Source organism: Amblyomma mixtum, chromosome 3 (assembly GCF_055824585.1).
Source record: "Amblyomma mixtum isolate Tamu chromosome 3, ASM5582458v1, whole genome shotgun sequence".
Classification (NCBI taxonomy): domain Eukaryota; kingdom Metazoa; phylum Arthropoda; class Arachnida; order Ixodida; family Ixodidae; genus Amblyomma; species Amblyomma mixtum.
Genome location: NC_143014.1, coordinates 159,033,128 through 159,055,567, shown reverse-complemented (window position 1 = coordinate 159,055,567; position 22,440 = coordinate 159,033,128). Strand labels below are relative to the sequence as shown.

The 22,440-nt window shown below is 46.4% G+C and overlaps 1 protein-coding gene across 1 annotated transcript; it reads right to left on the bottom strand.

Annotated features, from left to right (window-relative positions):
• Positions 1 to 325: 325 nt before the first annotated feature.
• LOC149352502 (uncharacterized) lies at positions 326 to 4,127 on the bottom strand. Its single transcript, XM_089577176.1, has 3 exons — positions 4,000 to 4,127; positions 1,312 to 2,308; positions 326 to 560 (listed from the first exon to the last, which is right to left on the bottom strand). The coding sequence occupies exons 1-2, from the start codon at positions 4,006 to 4,008 to the stop codon at positions 1,367 to 1,369; spliced, it is 951 nt and encodes a 316-aa protein (XP_089433302.1). The 5' UTR covers positions 4,009 to 4,127; the 3' UTR covers positions 326 to 560; positions 1,312 to 1,366.
• Positions 4,128 to 22,440: the final 18,313 nt, after the last annotated feature.

Sequence of the window (22,440 nt, the reverse complement as noted above, 5' to 3'; positions counted from 1 at the left end):
CAGCTTTTTTCACCCAGTCTCTCTCTTTATCGATCTCTGTCGATGTCTTTATTCATTGAGCCCTGCAGAGTTCCACAAATGTCCACAAAAAGTTGAGCTCAAGGCAAAATCTTGGTGAAGTGTCCGGTCTTGGAGGATATCTTCTTGGCTGAATGAAACATAGAACCGAAGGTCCGGACTCAACACGCGATTGGTGCTCCTTAAGTGAATGCACGTAATGAAAGTTATGCTGGTCAGCGAAGATGTGTGTGGATAACAATTTATTTACGTGGGATGTACCTCACGCTTATTTACATGGTAAATTTTTCACACAGGCGAGACAACGGGCTTTTCTGGTGCTTTTATTTGAGCAGTTTGTTAAATAGAAAAGGTTTATTTACAATAGAATGATACAACAAGGCTTATGTAGCGTTGCCAACGGGTTCGTCGATAGTGTTTGCTGCGATGCACGGGAAGAGGTAGATTCAGGTTGAAGTTCCGAGTTCAGTGGGACTAAACAGGCTGGATTTCTTGCGCTTGTCCGCTACACACCACCTTCCCGAGCCGCTGTTGGACGCTAGCTGACGATAGAAAACAAAGACAGTGGTGAATCAACGAATCAACTTTATGTTTCGTCAGAGATCTTGCTCTGTTTTTCCCGCGCCATGAAGTCAATCTGCAATCAGTGTACGTGTCACCAATCAGGTTGACAGCAAAAGGTCGCCAAGTCTGTCAGGGATGGAATCGTCAAATAATTACATAAATTTGGCCATTTGCCTACATGTTCCTGCCAAACGAAGAACCGCCCCTACTTCATTCAAGGACTCGGAAATCCTCCATTCACGTGCCCGATAACCCTGTCCATACAACAACGTAGCAGTGTTTGTTGTGTTCTAACTGGGCTTAATTTTGTGCGCCGCTGATTAACGTGAGTGTATATAAGACCTGTTCATTATGTCGCATTTTAAAAAACAATGAAACGCATCTTAAATCTTGTACACTTGCTTTAAGTGCGGCACATGTTCAAATCACCGTGCATGTTCCAACACACAAGTAATGTATGGTGTGCCGTTGACCTCGGGCTGCAGCTTAATGGAGCATCATTGACTAGAGCGTTACGCTTGTGTAGCTTGCACATTACAAAATCTATGAAGGGTATAATCTTCAGAAGGACTAATTCTGTGTGGGTATAACAAAATCAAACACATCTTGCGGACCTTACCCTCCTGGACTATCTGAAGAAAGCATTTTTCGACAAAGCGGTGAATCTAATTGAGCGAACGCTTATATCCATCCACACATATAAGTGAAAGCACAGGCGCGAGCAGTTACCTTTTTGTACAAAGAAGTTTCTAAACGCTGGCTTCACGTTGGTTCGTGACGCGATTCAGTTCCGGTGGCGACCTTTGTCCTTGATCATGATGGATTTTCGCACGTATGGTTTGCTGCCTCGGTGGCTCTTTCCCGAGTAAGACTTGTGGCTGCTGTAGTAGGGGCCCCTCTCGGGGCCGAATGTGTGAACCAGATAGGTTGGTCCGTGAATGACCTTGCTCTCCCCGAAGACAAAGTCGTCGTGCACGCTGCTCCTGTAGGGGCTGGCGAACGAGCTGCCGTAATCCGGCTGGAAAGCTCTCACGAGGCTCTGGCTCGATCCGAAGCCCGAGGCGGACGCATAGCTTCCAGCGGGTGCCACGGCGTGAAGCACCTGTCGGCCGACGTTGCGCTGCGGGGCGGGAGCCTTGGCGTGGGTGAGTCCGTGCCCGAATGTGTGCCCGACACCGCGTGCCGCGGCGATGGCTACTCCCTGGGAGAGTCCGCGACTGCCGCCCTGCTGTGGTAGCTGAGTCAGATGAGGCATTTGGGATAGCTGCGTCAGCTGCGTCAGCTGTGGAGTGAAGCTGGGGACGATAGCGTGCTGCAGTCCCTTTCCGACGTTGCGCCCGAAACCTTGTCCCAAGCCCTGAAGCCCGCCAAAGGCGGCGACACCCTGTCCCACTGCAGGCGCGGCGAACACTTGCTGAAGGCCGTGCACACCCGTATGGCCGATGACGTGGCCGCCGCCGGGTTCGAAGCCAGTTCCGATCTCTTGAACGATGGCTCGTTGCCCGCCAATTCCACTGACCAAGCCCTGTTCTAAGCTGTGTCCTATGCTCTGAGACAACATTCTCTCTAGAGCGTTCGGGCCGGTGAACACCACCTTCTGAGCAGTCCCGCTAGGGCTGAAGTCGAACGCATTGCTTCTGAGGCCCACCAGGCTTCCCCGGCGTGCATTGCTGACTTCGTACGCACCAGCACAGACGGCTGCCAGCAGAAGGATGAAACTCGTATTCTGGAAGCAATTAATAAAAACAATATACAAAATCATGATAATCTGATATTGTGACATCGACAAGAACAAAAGGGTAAAAAAAGTATTTTGTGACATCGACAAGAACAAAAGGGTAGAAAAAAGTATTAAAGCAGCAAAAAAAAACAATACTGAAGTTATGAACTGTCATCTTTAGCCAAGATCGCGTGGCTGATGGCAGCATAAGATCTTATCAGTTACGAGCAGCGCATAATGAAGAATTACGCGTGTTTACAAAATGCACGAAACTTTACAATCGCCATTACCAACGATGACGCACGAAACTGACTACCGCAAGTTATATACTTCACTGGCACTACTGTAAGGTCGTCTGATCACACACCTCCTCGACGTGACCGACCTTGGATTCAAAATGCGGTACATAAGCGGTTTATACAATAGACTCATCAATATCCGTTACAACGCAATTTCAGTCGTACTATATTTTAGAACCGGGCACCCAACTACCTCAAGTATATGGAAGAAACGGCTCTCAAATTCCTCAGGTTCTCTCGGTGTCGGTACCCTGATGTTCGACAGACATGGTGTCCGCTAGTCGTTCACAAGTTATGCATGAAAACGTGAATTAGAAATTAATATATACGCTGAAGCCACGTTGAGGTAGCATAGCTGCAGCGTTAATTTCTGTACCGGTACACATTTTATGACTCGTGTGTGCTGGACAGGATACGTGAGCAAGTACGGGAATACCGCAGTCAGTATGTATGCATGTCATCGAAATACTTCGGAAATTGGCTCTGATATCATACGCAAATTCGGTGCCATATATTTGCCGCTGCAGTATCAAACCAATGACCCGCACTTTACCAAGCCGCAGTAAGTCTTTTCACTACCAGAACAATACATGGCTAATGAAGGGGAAAACGAAACCATACAAGGAAAAAAAATGAATACAACACAGCTCCTGGCTGATTCGCTCATTTATGCTCAATATGAATATAGAAATGAGTAATAAACAGACTAAAGTGCACTCAACGTAGCTGAAGCAAAACCCAAGCACATGCAGGTCACATTCAACGAACTCTTGGCGTCATTCTTCTCCAAAAGGTTGTGTCGGGCGCAAACGGGCTTGTCTTTAAGACAAGCTCGTCTGTCAGTTGCTGCCGCTAACAAGCGTATCACGACAGGTTACAGGGCTGGCGTTTCAAGGCATAGGCGGAGCGTCACATGGCTTAACCGCTTGGGACAGCGCGGCGAACGTCTCGCCTGCGACCCCTCCTGGCGGGTTCAATGAGGTTCGGGACGCTCAGTCACGAGACACTCGAAGCGCGGACCCGAACCAGGCGTTCGGCCCGTCGTCAGCTCTTGAAGACACCTTGCTAGGCGCGAAGGACCTTGAACTCCACTAAGTTCGCGGCCCGACACCACGAGAGTTTTCAAGGGCACCAACAACCCGAGAGCGGCGTTCGCTAAAAGCGCGAACGGATAATTAACGCTCCTGATCCGAGGCCGCTGCCGGTTCCGACATGAATACGGAGCATTCCGGCCAGACGGTGCGATACAAGTTACCACAGCGACACGAGCGGGAGACCGTAAGTTTGGACCCGGTAAGTAGCGAGCGCGCGCGCGCGCGCGCATCCGGCGCCGGTGTGGTACCCGGGCAAGAGGAGGAGGCCCAGAGTGAGCCGGCGTGGGCTCCGGAACGGGCTTACCAAATGCATGTCGGCCGCTTTCACACCCGGTGCCGCCGACGCCCGTCGGAGTGACGGCGGAGCCTGTTTGGCGCGTCCCTCTTATAACCACGGTCACGGCCGACATTCTACGAGGCGGCCCGCCCGTGTTTCTCCTTCCACACTAAGGCTTAATTGTCCCCTCGCTCGGTTTTCTCCCGGGAGTCGAGCCCCTCCGCCCAGCGACCACCCTCTCTCCCCTCTCTTGACGCCGGGACGTAACAACTAGTCCGACGCAAAAAGCCTCCGCCTCGAAAAGTGGAGCGCGCTCTCCTTTTTCTGGAGGAACCGACTCTTTATTTTTTGGCCAACCTTGGTTCGCGTTCCTCTTTGACTCTTCGGTCGTATGTTTTTCTTTCCTATCTCTCTCTCTCCTCCGTTTTCTTGCTACTACTTCGCGCTTGTCTTCGAAAAGACGACCGTCTATTTTGGCTTTTTTTTTTTGTTGATACTTGGCAGTGGCAATTTTTGCATGTCTGTTTGTTGGCTTTGGAAACCCAGTTAGACTTACGTCCTGCCGAGAGCGAGGAACCTTGAGGGAAAACGTCTCCGTCTGCTTGTAGCAGACGCCGTTCCAGATTGCTTGTTTACTTTTTGCTTGCTTTCCCGGCATCAAATTTTTTTTCTTTTCTCTTTCCTTTTTCTTTCTTTTTTTTTTCCTTATCGCATGTACCCTCCGATTGGCTTGGGTGCGTTTCGTACGCATCGCCAATTTGTAGAATTCGTTTCGTATTCGCTTTATTTCCTTTGTCCTACGCTCAAGTTCTGTCATCTTTTGCTCGCGACGAGAAAACCGGCAAAGGCAACGGCCTTTATCAATTGCCTGCTGGCGGTCATCTACGCCTGCTTCGATTGAAGAACAGAAAAACGCGAAGGAGAAAGCGTGTTATTGCTCCCATCCTTTTCTACCCGCTTCGGCGCCAAAGCTTCGCTCCTCTCCCGGATCTTCTGGTACCAGCGTTTACACTAATGGTTTCGAGCTCGCGTGCTGACGCATCGCTATGTGAGCGTGTTGCACGAAAGCGGTCTGTCTGTAGGCGCTCCCGCGCGGCTAAACGTCCCGGCAAACTCGTCTCGTTAGTGGTTCCGATAATCACTTCCTTGCCCTTACTACTCAGCGTTCGCGAGACAGGGAAAGTGCTGCGAGACGGACGGACTATTTTCGTATGGACCAGGGAGGAAAAATGAAAGGACTATAATCGGTAGCCACGTGCGCCGTATAAGAAAGCTACACTTCCTCTTTTAGTTTTCTCCCTCGTCGCCTGACAAAAGCTTGAGTACCTTAACAGGATTTGAGGAAACGCGGTTAACAACGAACCGTGACCCGACAAAGACTGGCGGCTTGCGCAGCGTCCAACGACCTTGTGCTGACATATCACGCATCGCTCGCACTCGGGCAAGGTGCCCATAAACTGCCGCAAAGAAATTTTTTCTGATTCTCGATCTCTTATTCAGTTAGTCGAATAGAAAACCACTGGAACTGTGCATACGTGTGGTGGAGCTACGCACCGTGACGAAGTTTTCTGAATACGGCCGCATTAAAGCCGAAGGCACTTTTTATAGCTACTCCGCAGCATTTCCCCGGAAAGCAGAACTGCGCTAAGCCCTTAGCGAAAACCTACGATATCGTATCCCTGTCTTCGGAACGGGCTCGCGAACAATGGCATATAATAGTGCTCCAACGGCATAAAAATGCTACTTCCACAATTGCACTCCGAATTCGGACACCATTCAAAACAAATACAGCTGACGGGGAGAGGGCTCTAGACCTTCTTGAGGTGCAGTTGTTTCCGCACCATCACGAAGCTCACAGCGCGAAACTAGAGATACGCTGAACGCCCATAATTCAAAAACACACGCGGCGTTCTCGATGTGGGAAGCGTGTTGCGCTGTAGGGATGTATAAATACAGAGGGAGCTCGAATGGGGTAGATTTTTTAAAGTGAACTGTTCAATGTGATCAACCTGAAGAAACATCCACTACTGTGCTCTCCAACTCAGCGTGCGCAGTTATTGCAATGCCTTTCTCTGAGCACGCCGACTGTTGGGTCCGAGAGAGCGAGCAACAACATCGCGTCGCTCAAGAGGCGAAGCTGAACACAAATTCAAATGTAGCCCAAGCATCGAAGAAGGCAGCGCGCTAAGAGCGTTGAAGAAAGAGACCACCACCACGGTTCACCGGTTGTTGATGAACAATCCTTTTTGAAGCGTGCATGGTATGCTAGATCGCTTCTGAAACAAGTCTGCCTTTAACCGGCCCACGAAATTTTACAAATCACAATAACAGAGCTGTTGAGTAAGGCGGCAGCATTGGCTTGGTTTCACATGGCGCTGCCACTTCCTCAACCAAATAACATTTCGTGCTTTCAGTCTTCCTCGACAACAAAGAAAGGCTAAAACTATATCTTTTTAGGCTTACACCCTAAGAATACCGGCAGGTCTAGATTGCAGTCGAGCTCTGGTATGGGCGAATGATGGCTGGCATGCATAAACGTAGATATTGAAACAAAGCACCCGAAAATGTTTCCATGCGAGAATTCTTCCGCACACTTTAAAGCGGCATCGGCAGCATGTATCCTGTCCTCCCCGCACGGTGTCCGTTCTGACCTGCTCAAGGTGACATTAAGTAACCGCCACTCACTAGTTCAACAAGCCTTCGCGGAAATATAGCAGAGGTCAGTGATCCACGAGATCACTAAGGATGATTAAAGAATTCAGCACGAAAAGGCATGGACAAACGAAGAAGGGACAGGACTGGCGCTGCTCCCGTCCTGTCCACTTCTTAGTTTGTCCTTGTCTTTTCGCGCTGCATTGTTTAACCATGATCACTGACCAACAAGCCCAAACAGCCAGTTTAGATCCCTAAGGATGATAAAGGTCATATCTGTATGTTGCAGTCGTAAGCTAAATTTTTCCCTGTTTCATCTCACGCGCGCGTTATGTTAGGCTTGAAATAAGTGCAGTGTTTTTGGCATGCAGAGAGAAAGCATAGAGCCGTGGCTTACTGCGAAAATTTTTGTATTAGGCGCATTAAAAGTGGCAGGGAGGGAATGGTTTTTAATATCTGTTACAAGGCCTAGAAACGAGTCATTTATGCTTTTCGCTCTCATTGATACGCTAGCTTACCGCAACTGGGTATCCAGCCAGTGATTCTGAGTGAACGAATGTAGAGTTCTTCCCATCTTTCTGAAACCTTGAAAGAGGTCATCAAAAACCGTGAGATACTCTATTGGAATGTTTTTGTTTCCTTGAGGCTGTCAGCGCCCGGTATTTGGAAGATGTGTTTTTGCTGTGTCACAGCTCCGTCACACCAGGGATGAGCTTCTTTCCGAGCGCCGCGATCTCGCATGCGTAATTACACGATTTGGGCTTAAGCTGTAGACGTACACAAGACGGACAAAAGTTTCCGGGATGCGATTCGCGAAAAAAAAAAAGTTATTTCTGCGCGCTGAAGCAATGTAAGTCACTGAAAAGCATAGATACATGGAAGACACATGTGCGTTCCGTCGCCTAGAGCAAATACCAGCTGACAGCCTGGCGATGTAACGCAGAAATAATTTCTTCAGCATGAATCCGCATTCGGCAAACTTCTGACCGTGCCTGTACATAACTCAGGACAAAGACGCGTTACTGAAATTCTGCAAAATGAAATAGTGTTCAAATGCCATTGCCTCTAAGTTTTCAGTATAAACATGCACGCTGACTGCAGTGAATAAAAAGCTCGATAATCAATTTTAGTTTATTACTCAGGTGTACGATGACATTTTTTCTCACTGTTTGTGTCCGCCTGGCTGCATAACTCGTTTACAGTAATGACTTTTGTGTAGTGCTCTTGGTGTTTTCTTTTAATCCATAAAGCCCAATTTTGACCGCCATAATGTACTCATTCTGAACAGACCTTGCCAGGGTCATTGAGGCTAGCGCTAAAGGAGATTCTATGACGAGCAAAGCGCAGTCTACCACAGTAGTACTTAAGCACGCTTACCAGTCATTCCCACCTCTGGGTCCGCACCTCTGTTACACTCTACCTCTGTCAAGGAAAAAAACACCGAAGAAATTGCAAAACAATGTCAATACCGGAAAAAAACTCAAGGTAAGGCGATTGTTAATAACTCAAGCCATTCCATGATACTTCTTCAAGGAGTAGAAAGGCTTTTAGAAGCAGCAGTTGCGCTGCTTCTCTCCTTTCATTTTTTATTCGCTGGCTCAGTAAAATCGAGTAAACCAAGTAAGAACAGTCAAGCTGTACAGATTACACTGTTTAATACGGAATTATACCGCGAAGACCTGCACGGAGTGTACTATCAGCGTTAATAGGAACTCGAACAAGATAACTCAAAAGCAAACTGAAAAACTGGAAGATATTACACTGGGGAGGCAGAATACTAAAGCGGCTGATTTTCGCATCGAATGCGCAAAGACCGCTCTTTGTAAGTGTTATTAAACCATGCCTGTGTTTCCTCTCCAGTCGCTAATACTTTGATTGTTTGTGCTCGCATGGCGGGTGCCATGTTGGAACATGGGAACGAGGCTTCAATTATTCTTTTTTGCACTCCAAGAATACTTCTCAGTGAAGAAACTTTACATGCTTCTTAAATAACGTAAGCCTATTTTATCGACACTGGTACGCCCGTGTTCGTCCATTTTTTCTGTCGTCCCGACTTTTGCGCTAAAAGATGCCTATGGTTGCGGGTATGAACGCCAAAAGCAGAATTGAGCGCTATCATACGACGGCGTTATCACACTGCCTATAGCCTGTCATGCCAAAGGATTAGTCATGCACTCTTGTAAATCATTCCTAAAGCAGCTCCTAACTCTCTTTCTCGTGTTGTACGCTCACTGGCAGCTTCCCTCCTAACGCATTCCTGCCTGCCATTTCTCGTTGCGCCTAATACCATAATGAGCTCATCGCCCTCTTGTGCGTGGTCACGTTAGCTCCCTCGTTTCCCAAGGCAATGACAGCTGCGTTTGCAATTTATAAACAACATGTGTCGATCTGACCTGCCGCAACGGCTGTGAAGACGCACGTTTCAGCACAGGCGCGTGCCTCAGTTTATATTCCATCCTATTTATCGCCGGGCGGTGATTGCGTATCCAGTTTTCACTGTGGGGTGTCGCCACTCCTAGCGATGTGTGTATACGCTTCTAGGAGCTACCGCGCACGTGAAATGCCGCCGTATACCAAAACATTTTGCCTTTCGTCGGCGGCCTACTTTGCAGGCAGCCTTTCCATATTCGAAGGCTGCTCGCGCGCGTTTCGTTTTTTTTTTCTTTGCTTGTCCTACGCAAAGTTTTAGAGCGGAACCTCACGTCTTAGTGAAGACCTTCGTGCTCATAAATATTTTAAACGAAAGCTGTCAGTTTTAAGGAACAAGTTGAACAGAACTGAGCACCTTTTACAGAGGGTATACCTTGTTACAGTGTCTTCATCCAGAGTGGAAAAGTGGGTCGTTGTGCGATACCGTGCGAAGCCGGAACATACCGTATGACACTTTTGTGTGCAACAACCAATAAAATACACTCTCATCTTATACATCCATCAGTTAAACAACATGGAACTGTATTTCACACGAGGCTATAGCATGAACTAAGAGATCATAACTTTTCCATCTTCAGCGCAATCTCGGTTTAACCCTTATATAGTCCTACCCAGGGGTGTCCGGATCTGCGAAGGTAGTGGCCTGCCGATCAGCAAAGTTATGTCAATTATTACTATTAATATTTATTTATTTTATGTTCAGTAGAAGTAATCGAGTTCACATGCAACGTTCTGTTCGTCCAAGACGTTCATTCATTCATAAACAACAGGTGTAAAGCACTAATTAAACGCCCTTTTTTATGAGCGCACATACGAATCCTCCGAAGTAGGTATGCCTTATAGAGCATATTGCATTAGTAGCACTTTTTTGTATGCAAGAAATTGAAGAAAATGACTTTGAGCAGTTTACGCGAATTTTAACAGGTGCTGCATGCGTTCTTAATATGTATAATGTGATACAGCACCAGCGCCACGCGTGGCACTGGTACTGTCGTGTATGTTTCTCGTGTATGTTTCTTTGTGAATGAATCAAGAGTAGCAGCTGATTTCTAACATTTCATTACATTCTCCTGTCAGAACAGCTCATAAAGTCGCACACAATGCCATGGATGGTTGCAAAGCGCTTACTGTTGAACATTTCTGGTGGGTGCTCAAAGAAAAAACAACAGAAATTATGCGCCACATTTGCGTTGAGTTTTTGGGCGCAGAAATTCTGTTGAGTGAGTGCTGTGTAAACTCAACACAAATTTTATTTCCATTGAAATTTTGTGGCTCAATACATGCTCAGCATTGCGTCAACCGAAATTCAAAGCTCATTTTTATAAGGGAATATTACCAAAACAGCAATCACCATCATTTGCAGAGATTTTGCATACAGCGGCGGGCTTGTATGCCAAAGCATACAAGCATACGATGGCATACAATCCCAGCCATGACGCCGCAGCCATGAAGCTTCCAAATCTACGGTGCCGGAGAGAGGAGGTTTGCTTTGTAGCTTATGGGGTTTAACCTACCAAAACGACTCAGGATATGAGGGACGCCGTAGTGGAGGGCTCCGGAAATTTCGCCATTCTGAGTTAGAACGTGCACTGACATGGCACAGTACACGGCTGTCTACCGTTTTGCCTCTATTGAAATGCGACCGCCATGGCCGAGGTCGAACCCGCGTCTTTCGGGTCAGCAGCCAGCACCATGACCACTTAGCCACCGCGGTGGCTTCGGAGAGAGGAGGATCGCGATACTCTGATTTGTTTTTTGTTTTTTTGTGGCTGGCCTCTCTTCTCCACTTCCCAGTAGCCAAACGGAATCGTCTTTTGGGGCCGTATTTTACAAGCTGTCCATTTTCCGTTGTTCATTTCGCATCCATGCTGTTCCCTGTCAGTGGCCACTCAGATATACCCGCGGCTATCAGGCGTCTGTGGCTAGCCAACCGGCCATTGGGTGATTGGCGACCGGACCTATACCATTGGCAGAAATTGAGTGCAATATACAGCCAGTGGTGAGGTGCGTCACAGTGCTCTACCAACAGCAGGCGACCTGACCTGACCACTGGATGTCATTGGCTGAGATGTGCAGCCAATGGTCAGGTCGAGTCGCCAACTATCCAATGGACAGGTCGCTTGCCCCAAACGCTTGAAAGCCGCGGTTATATCTGAGTGACCACTGACCGAGGACCGAATGGACGCGAAATGGACAACGAAAAATGGGCGGCTAACAGAATAAGGCCCCTGGGTAACTTCACTACATGTATTTTCCTCCCTTTCTAACTGGTCACAGGCAGTTATGCAGACTTCAGTTCAAGCGCTTGTATTTGTTAGCTGTTTCTCTGAGTGCCATATCCGAATGACATACACATACTAAGCACACATGATATCAAGCATGAACATGATATCAAAATCCGTTAGCGTGGCCATCGCCAGTAAGGCGCCCGTCTACCAAGCCGGAGTACCCGGGTTCGAACCCGACCGCAGCGGCAGCGTTTCGATGGAGGCGAAACGCAAGCGGCGCCCGTGTGCTGTGCGATGTCAGTGCACGTTAAAGATCCCCAGGTGGTCGAAATTATTCCGGAGATCTCCACTACGGCACCTCTTTCTTCTTTCACTCCCACCTTCCTCCATTCCCTTACGGCGCGGTTCAGGTGTCCGCCGAGATATGTGAAACAGATACTCCGCCATTTCCTTTTGCAACTGTATAAAAAAGTCATGCCCTCATGTGACTGAGGAGACCCTGTTTCTGCAATCAAAAAGATTGCAAGACGCGGGTTATCCGCTTCATTTGCTGGTATCAGTGGCCGAAGGACTGGTCAGGAGGAAAAAAAGGAAAACTACGACCCAGCAAGAGCAGGATAAGACAACTGAAAAAAGAAAATTGGCTGTTATTCCATATAAGCATAGGCTATCACATAACCTGAGAAAAATTGGCAACAGGGTAAATGTAAACGTTTTGTTTTCAGCCCCGAATAAGTTGAGCGCCCTATGCAAGAAAAGCACTTCTGGAAACCAGGGAAAGGCTGCTTGCACAATCAGGCACCAAAAGCCATTCGTCAGATGCGTAGAAGGCGTCGTGTATAGGGTGCCCTTGACATGTGGCAAATGTTATATAGGACAGACGGGAAGATGCATAAACGAGAGGTTAGGAGAGCATAGTTACAACGTGGAAAACAAAAGAGGTGGGCACTTGAGTATCCATTGTCTGAAGTGCAAATGGAAAAGCAAGAAAAGCAAGGAAGGCTGCCGTCCCGATTTTCACAGGTGTAAGGTACTTTTTAAAAGTAGATGTCAAATAACGAGAGAGATTGTGGAGGCTCTTGAGATAGCACGAGCGGGCGATGATTGCGTAAGCGCTCCGTCAATTTTGTTGTCGGATAAAGAGATGTCATATTACATCGGGCATGCCGGTTATCTGAAAGAACGTGCCAGCTATCACTCGTTGGTAATGTTCTTGTAAGCATGCGCAAGTGATTACTATGAATATAAAGTTGTTTTTCGCATGAAATAAAATCAGTTGAAAGTAAGCGCTTTGTATGTCTTTCCTTTTCTGCCGTCCTTGTCCTTTTGAGCGCTTTCACTGTCAAGAAGCTATTTTAAAGCGGCTTACAATTTTTCAAAACAAATATAAGTTGCTATCTCACTGTTAGTCTGGTTTCCCCAAGGAATTTAGTACAGTAGTTCAGCTCTTAACACAGAAAGAACGTATTTAGAGCCGCTTTGAAGAAGGAAAGGTAGTCCTGACCTTTATGTCGACTTTTCGAAAGCTTCAGATGCTATCAACCACGAATTTCTGATTGGGAAGTTGGAACATTGTGGTATTCATGCAAAAGCCGGTACTCTTATAGAATCTTACTTGAAACTTCGTGTCCAAATAATAGTGATAGATGACCGTTCGCCAAATCCACCCCAGCTTTCCAAAGGTGCGCCACAGGGCAGCATCTAGGGGTCCTTTCTCTTCAATTTGTACGTGAACGATATTTACAGTACTGCTCCATCTATTGCTTTTATAGAAAGTGGGGATAATACAGTTGTATTTATTACATGAGAATCAAGTGATTATTCATTATCTGCCGCAAGAATGCACCCAAAAAAATATACTGAGGATAATCTCTAAGAAAACGAAAGCGGTTTTGCTTTCTGCTAGAAACAAAAACATACATACGCAAAATGCAATTTCACTACGGTCAACTCCTGGAGAGATTGTGCCTAGCTTTAAGACTCAGGGCGTCATTTTTCAAGATATGATGTTGTGAGACGCCCGCAATAATTTTATTAGAAAAGATATCGCGAATAGTAGCCATAGTTTCTCGCAATCGCCGTGCATTCCCTCGCCACTCTCCAATGTTGATTTACAATAGCTTTTTCTCTTGTAGACGTAATTACTCTCACCTGGTATGGGCATCAACTACTAAATCTAATTTAGAGAGACTGCTCATTCTGCAAAAAAAAAAAAAGTTTTAAGAGCTGTCGAAAGCGTAAAAATGCACTATCACACACGTGAACTATTCACAAAATACAATGTTGTTCCAGCCACAAAATGTTACGACTAAAGACATTGCAAGCTCTTCAATGAATGAACTAAATGTAACAATGATGTTAATCAGAAAATAGCCTAACTAGAAAATAATGTAAGATCCTGTAGGTCACGTCATTTTGAGCCATGAATGGCTAAAACAAGTAAAACAACATACGGTCGGCAAATGCTGCAAAACAAATTACCTCGGAAGCTAAACAGTTCAGATGATAGAGACATCCAGCTTGAGAATATCATTCTCAAAACATTGCGGGATCACTGCAAAATGTAGTCATGGCATTATTTCTTATTTGTGTTTTTTTTAATTTCTGAGTTGTATTTTCATGTGATTTTACAGCTGAAATGTAGTTACAGAATCTAGTATTCTTCCTTGTAGTACACATGGTATTACGTGTATGCTTCATGTTTTACTTTTGTTGTGGCAAAAGATGGTGTTCATATATTCTGTGTACATTATGACAACTGCGAATGAAGGGGGCCTGCGGTCCTGTCAGGCTGGCCTTTGGCGGCTTTTTCTGCAGGTTTCCTGTATCGTGTGGAATGACACAAATAAAATAAAGTCCTCTTGAATTATATTGTAAACACACTGCGAATGCAGCCTAGGAAAAAAATTCAAGCACACTTATTACGCGGTGAACTGTGACTTGTTCACGCTTGCGGCTTAAGGTTATGCGGAGTCTCTTTCGTGAAGGAGATGAAACAAGTCATACTCCAAACACGGACATATTTCGACTTAACGAGTCATCGCAACAGCCTAAAATTACGGAAGATATCCGTCCCCTCCTTTGTTGCCATATCAGCCAGCGCTGCTCTGCAGCTTTATGTGCACTGCACGAGAACCGCCAAACACTATTGACGAACAACGTAGCCTGCAAAAACTAGAGGACAACACTACGCCATCCAGACGCAAAAGCGATAGCATCAATGCGTCCCGATTCGACAAATTATCTTCGATGCCTTACCGTCCAGCCTCCTTCATAACACGGCGGAGTCCAAGCGGCCGTAGCGCCATTACTTTCTACACGAGGTCGCTGCCACCAAAAGTACCAGTCATTCGTTTACCCAAGCCATGAGGCCAACAGATAAAACACTTCCGTGACACGTGACGAAGGGGGCATAGCTTGAGGGGATGAGTGCCCGTTCCGCAGGCAATGCGGGCTGAACATCAGCGAATTGAGAAACCTTTCTGACCGTTGTGGTGAAGCTACTGGGTGGCGTAGTGGCCGCGATCTGGAGATTAGGAGTGCAATTTCCGTCTGCCAATGCACCTCCGAGCGCGCTGTCGGCAACGTGATGCGGCGCATGCAAGTATTCGCCTGCCGTGCCCAAAAGAAACAAGCTTATTCACGTCAAGCGTGGTTCAAATTTCGATTAAGCCATAGAGTAAGGTCGTGTTTCGAGATGAAGCTAAAGGACCCCTGAAACACTACGCCTGACTCATATCTGTCCTTATCGCCGCATATCGCCACCCTACGTTGCATGTTAAGCGAGGACGGCGTATGTTGCATTACCGAGAACAAAATAACGGTTTCCTCGTTCAAGATATGACTAAATCCTGTTCAGAAGCTTGTCGTGAAAGAATAAAAAACTCCAGGGAGGTGACACGTTGATTCTAAAGTGCTGCATGCGCTATTATACGTCTTATTGCGTTCTATTCCAGCCTTCTTATGCAACCGTCTTTGTCGCAATAGGATGCGGGGTTTTCGCCAAAAAAAAAGGTCAAAGAAATTCATTCTGACACCGCCATTCTACCCTGGCTACATACATGCTACTGTACGTCTGGGAGAGGTCGTAAGCAGGGGCGGATTTCTGGGGGCATGATATTTTGACACCGCCATTCTTACCTTGGCGGTGCAAAATTGCATGCTCCCAGAAATCCGACCCTGCTTACGACCTCTCCCAGACGTACAGTAGCATGTATGTAGCCAGGTTTTACGTGCTGAAATATTTATTCTTAATTCTGAATGCATTTAACTCTTGTTCCCCGAGGTGTCTTGTTCACTGTTTTCGAACGGAACTCTTAAAACGTTCGTGTACTCTCAGTCATGATTATAAATATAAGAACTGCACCTGGGAGGGCGTAATTGGTATCTCCTTAGAGTTCTCTTCTCACTACCAAAAGACATAACATGTAAGTCGATAATTTCACTCGCTTGACTTTCACAACCTAATGGAGGCCAGATGATAATAGCCGAAATTCGCGTTTCGAGCACCATTTGATACATGGCATTCATCATCCCCATCATCACATTATCCTCGTGTCATCACGTTATCCTCGTGTCATTACTATCGATACCTTTATCATCGCTTCCGGCTCGCCTGAACGACATCTATTCTTCTGCAGACGGAGCCAGCGAGAGGGAATCTAACTCCGAAAGGGTGCCATGATCCAGCTTCCTTTGTTAGCTGTATCGAGGCATCCTAGACTCCAAATGCTTGCAGCGAAACCCCTTGGCACCTCAAACCTCGATATCTCAGTCTCGGCGGTATCCACATCTCGCGAAAGTGCCAGAGGAGGCGCGCTCAAGATATGGCCTGAGCCCACCCGCCTTTCAGGGCGGTACATGAGGAGGCTCGTGGAAGCACGTGCTGGCCGGCGGGCGGGCCAGCTGCGTAGCTTTCCGTCTTTCGGATGCGATGGGAAACACGGCGATAGCATACACTGCTGCTACTTAAGTGGCATACGACGTGCTCGAGACAGGGAGAGAAAGCAGTCTTCGTCATTTTCGCGTTGCGATCACTCTCTACACTCTACACAGAAAGGAGTAAAAAGAGAGTAAAAAACTCTCTTTTGTAAAAAGGAAGCGGAGTGCGCTAGAGGACAGCTTACTCCCATTTTACTCCCATAGAGGACTATCTGTGTTTAGAGTGTATCAGATCTCGAAACCAAATGCCTCAAGCCACCGTGCTATTCAAGAAACGCACAGGTGTGTGCAATCAAGGCCCGCGTGCTGTTTATCTAATCGTTCCCGCATCAAGAGCGCTGTTGATGTTTTAGCGTTGAATGTCTTGTGTGGCTTGTTCCCCGTGACTTTTCTCTACGCCATGGACATTTTGGACTACTGAGAAAAGGGCCGTCACTAGGAATTGTGCCCACTCCTGCGCAGCCTTCCAGTGCAGAAATCGGGAGCGCTACCGATTAAGCCACGAGCGCCGAGCGAACAATCAGCAAACAAGATCGTTGCATCAGGCTATACAAAAGGAAAAAAAAAAGAGAGTAAGTGTTAAACTTCCCTGCTTGGCGCATGAATTTGCGATGAGAGCCGGTTTACTGCGCGCGGTGCTGTGCTGCATTGTTTCGCATCCTTATAGATAGCGCAGAGGAGCTACAATCCTGGCCGTTGCGGTCGCAATTTGATGGAGGCCAAATGCTAGAGATACGTGTACTGTGCAATGTCAGTGCACGTTAAAGAACCTCAGGTGACTGAAATTTTCCGGAGCCCTCAGCAACTGGGGCCATCATGGCGTGAGTCGCTTGAAAACGTTAAACCCCATCAACCATATGCTGGCTCAAAGAACGTCTTTCATTTCCTTTTTTTTTTCGAGGCATTCATTGCAATGTGGCTAACACCGCCAGGACCTCTAATCTGCCGTTACCGCCACCACCACCACCACCAGGAACTGATAGATAGGCTTTTACAACTGGATCATTCGAAGCAAATAATTCGTGTAGTCTTTGGTAGCGTAATCTCTACAAGCCCTCAAGAAAGAGTGGCAGTGTCCTGGAATGCAACTTCCGTTCCTCCCTCTTCCTCAGTCCACTGGTGTTACGGCCATTGTTTCTATCATAACATGGCTTGCTATTGCTTGCAGTACAGTTGGCGTTGCCTCCTTGTAAACGAGACACTGCCAACTGTTTCTGAAAATAGTAACTCTGATATTGCTTCATGGAGCGAATAACGCCTGAGCGCAGGCATTCGAAACGGCCTGGTTCGACCTCAGCATAATTTTCCTGGCCTCATTCAAACATAGAGTGCCTGCTTTGCTCTTTCAGATAAGTTACACTCGACATGTCTTTGCGTGCCCTTACCGCTGTAGCCACGCGGCCTGCGTTCTGCTTGTAGTGATTGTTCACGACTTCCCTCTTGAGATTGAGATCACGCTTTCCTCCAGTTAAAACGGAAGGCTCCACGCAAGTAGAACCAGCTGTAAAGAAAACAGAAAGAGTACAACCGCTGCGAAGATCATTCTACGCCATTTTGTTTCATTGTTGAACGATGTGAGCAGTCGGACTTAACACGATGCTGTGGCGAACTCGTCGCTACAGGTGAGAGGGGAAAACTTAATGGGAAAGTCATAGAAATCCACAGCGAATTGCTGAATGGGACGTCTTTCAAATAAACTACATCATTCAGCACATTTCTGCTATTTTATTTCCAAACCGTGGGAAAAGGAAAAAAATTAAAATATACATCTATATCTTGATCAATGCGGCGTCGCCCTGCCGTTTGCTAGGTGTTCTGATCGGCCTAGTTGCTAAAGCGACTGTCCCGGACAGGTAGTTATGGTTTATTTATTTATTTATTTCAAGTTACCCTCTTGGCTCAGAGGGCATTACAGAGGGGGAGTGATGCAGTGGACAAAAAACAGTGCAACATACGCAACAAACGTAACATACGTTACAAACGTCCCAAAGCGACTAAAGCTATGGGGACGCTGTAATAATAATAATAATAATAATAATAATAATAATAATAATAATAATAATAATAATAATAATAATAATAATAATAACTTGTTTATTTCCATCAGTGATGGGGGAAGGGGAGACTGCGGATAAAAGCCGCTTGACAACAAGCGACTTGACTGAAGCCCGCAGCCTCCCTACAAAGCAGGCAACGATAGAACAACAACAAAAAAAAAACTCGCAGAAAGCACAATATTCAAAATCAATGCACGCACACTTGATAGTCACAAGAGGTAAATAACAAAAGGCAAGATAACACTTTTAGTTGTTATTGTAAGCAAGGATTGTTGTGAAGGGCTTCAAAAATTTCGGCCGCCTGAGGTTCTTTAACGTGCACTGACAACGCACAGTACACTGGCGTCTAGATTGTCGCTTCCATCAAAAGGAAAGGTAGTGGTCTGCCATTAGATCCTCGCACCAGGACGAATTTTTTAACTGCGAAACTTCTGAATAATCTGAATATCTTTCCTTTGTAGCAGTTAGGGTTTGATCTTGGCGACGGTAATGACTAATTACTCCCTAATTCAAATATATTTTGCCTAACACCCCTGGCTGGATCATGATGCTCTGAGGGGGTACTTTTGGCACTCAGATGCTAGCAGCAATTTTCGAATTCTGAGTCATTTTACTACTCTATTACCGAATTGCAATGTTAACGCCTGAAGAACGCAATGTCTGAAGGAAGCTTTCAACTCTAAGCGCCATTTTTTTAATCTTGAACGCTAGAATAAACATTTCTTACTATGTGCTCTATTGTTACTATGTGCTCTATTAAACAAGGAAAGCATAAAGTAATGTTTCCACTTTTTTCTTCATTTAACTTGTGGTGTTGATGAATGGGAAACTAATAGTGTAATTACTTTACGGCTTAAATAGAATTGATTAGAAGTTTGAAGAGAAAACAACCATATTCCGCCGGCCGGATCCAATCCCACGACCTCCGAATTTCGCGTCCGGTGACTGACAACTGCGTTACGGCGGCGGCTGTCCAATCTTCCACCTTCTATTTATGCTGTGTGCAACCTAACCTTCAAATGTTTGCCAGTGCCATCCTCGACCATAGGGGCGGATGTAGTACGTCCTGTATTACCGCGAGTGTCACGTGAAATTGGATCGAACGGTGAGGGCGGAACCCTCTTATGCTGTAGGCCATAATGTAATGGCACTATTAATTTTCCATTTCTCAGCAACACAAGTTAAATGACGAAAAATTGGTCAAACATTCCCCTATGTTTCATTTGCTTTCAGCGACTGTTGGCTTCCTTCATTTGTATGTCACAACGAGCCCCTCACTTGCCTACCTTTGTCTGCTCAATATGCTCCGTGATAAGTGTATTGTATAGAGTTATATTAATTATGCAGGCCACTATAAAATAAAATATATTCTAAAGACCCAATGTCAATGCCACCGTACTTGTCATTGCTTGCCAGCCCAGTGCTAAAGTACCAAGAGTTTGATGTAGAAATACACCGCTTTCGATCACTTCGACGCCGAATAGAACGTCGATAGCGGAACATCAAGTTTTGAAGAGAGTAAAAGTGCGCTGTTTCACTCTGGGTGGACGCCTGAACCACGCCTTGAAGGAAGGGGTGAAGGGAACACAGAGATAAGCTACGAAACAGGCACGCGCCTATCATGGTTTAGCGTGTGGTCTTGATTTTACAGTTAAAGCGGCTGATGGCAGCAGTCTTCAGTAGCTCAGTGAAACGACCATGTCGCCACCTGGGCGCTGCAGGTTGCTTTTTCCACGCACGATGTGAGACGGGAACGCGTTGGTGGAACCCATAAAAGTGCGCTCGGGATCGTGGTGTCACTATAGTCGGATATAACGCAAGAACACGGCGGATTTTCCCTGTCAAAGGACCCCCTTCCAGCTAATGGTGTCGGCCGATTCTCATGACCCTGCTGGCGTGACAATGCAGGGAGGGGACTATCCCTTGTCGTCTGCCACTCCACTCCCTGCATTGTCACACTAGCAGGGTCATGAGAATCGGCCGACGCCATTAGCTGGGAGGGGGGTCCTTTGACGGGGAAAAGCCGCTTCGTTCTTGAGTTGTATCCGACTATAGTCACCACTAGTGAATGCGCTCACCACGCACCGCATTACTTATTCTGCTGTTTACTCCATTTTTATTGTATTATTTATTTATTGTGCGATAGCGTAGAGGCCTAAACAGTCCAAAAAACTGGCGGCTACCATCCGGCATCGTCCAAAAACATCTGGATTGGCTGGCATGGAGTGACATCATCAGTGGTACCCATTGGCTGAAGGAACGAGACGTCACCAGTCCGGCAGTGACGTCACCAGAACAGATAATGCACATTCTCAGGAGTGAAGCTACGTCATCAGTTCAGGTTCGTCTGTGTGAAGCCTCCACCTGTCAATCACGGCGGATGGCAAGCGCTGTACGCGAAGAGCTCAGGAAGCGCAGCCTGGGTCTTCCAAGCCCCTTCAGTCCCTTCGGGCAAAGGCATCAACAACCGGGGATTGCTGTCGCATTTGCATCGCATAATGGAATTAGCTTCAGATCCCACCGGCGGCATGCGGTTATTTTTTGTGTGTTTTCTAATCAATTATATTTAAATAATTGCCCTATTTATCTGCCATCGGTAAACACCACAGAACAAAAAATAATAAAAATAAAAATATCCTCTATGCTGCTTGGTTTCGGTGACTGTTGCCTTCCGTCATGCATGTCATAACGAGCCCCCCTTTTTTTCCCTCCCCTTGCTTGCTCCACTGTTGGAAGGTACCCTTACTGGTCTCTAAAGCGCCATCCAAAGGTATGCCAAGCGAGCTTTTCAGTGCCGCTTGTTGCATTTAAAAAGAATTTTATAAATGCATTTGAAGGAAAGGACTCTTGGTTGCCTCACTATCGGTGGACACCTGAAATGCGTCTTGCAAGAAGGGATGAGAAGGAAGTGGAAGAAGGGCGAGAAAAAGAGGCATTGTAAGGAAAAGCCCCGGATTAATTTCGACCACATGAGCTTCAGAATCAAAATCAGTTTATTGCAATCGATTATGAGATACACACGCGCACATTTGGTAAATACAGGAGGAGATCCCAAAGCGAGCAGCTTCAACGACGACCCCCTGTTAGAATCGTGCATAAAAATGTTAAAATACAAACAACATAAAGGCACTTAACTGCTACATAAAAGGGGAGAGTTGTTAGTAGAGTTCGCAGATAGAAATAATTTACGGATCATGAATACCTTCTTCCGTAAACGAGCCAACAGGAAGTGGACGTGGAAGAGCCCCAATGGTGAGACTAAAAATGAAATAGACTTCATACTGTGCGCTCATCCTGGCATCGTAGAGGATGTGGAGGTCCTCGGAAAGGTCCGTTGTAGCGACCACAGAATGGTAAGGTCTCGCATTAGCTTAGATTTGAAAAGGGAGCGCAGGAAATTAGTGAAGCGGAAGTCTATTAACGAGTTAGCATTAAGAGGGAAAGTAGAGGAATTCAGGATTTTGCTGCAGAACAGATTTTCCGCTTTAACTGAAGATTACGACCGTAATGTTGAAACAATGAACAATCGTCTCACAGATATCATAACGGAGTGTGCCGTAGAAGTAGGCGGTAGGATGGTTCGACAGGATACCGGGAAGCTTTCTCAGGAGACTAAGGATCTGATTAAGAAACGGCAAAGCATGAGGACGTCTAACTCCACAGACAGGATAGAACTAGCAGGGCTGTCGAAGTTAATAAATAATCGCAAGGTAGCCGACATCAGGAAGTTTAACATGGAGAAAATCGAGCATCCTCTAAAGAGCGGAGGTAGCCTAAAGGCAGCGAAGAGAAAACTAAGCATAGGTAAAAACGAGATGCATGCGATAAGAGACAAAGAGGGCAATGTCATTAGCAATATGGATAAGATAGTTAAAGTAGCCGAAGAATTTAAACAAATCTCTACAGTAGCGATTGGAATCAGAATGTTACTGAGAGAGGCAGTGGAACACAGCAATGGGACATCCCGCCAGTAACGAAGGAGGAAGTAAAGAAAGCCTTGGGAGCAATGCAGAGAGGGAAAGCAGCTGGTGAGGATCAGATAACAGCAGATTTGTTGAAGGATGGAGGAGAGATTGCGCTCGAAAAACTAGCCACCCTGTATACACAATGCCTTGTGAACTCGAGCGTACCTAGAGCTTGGAAAAACGCTAACATTATCT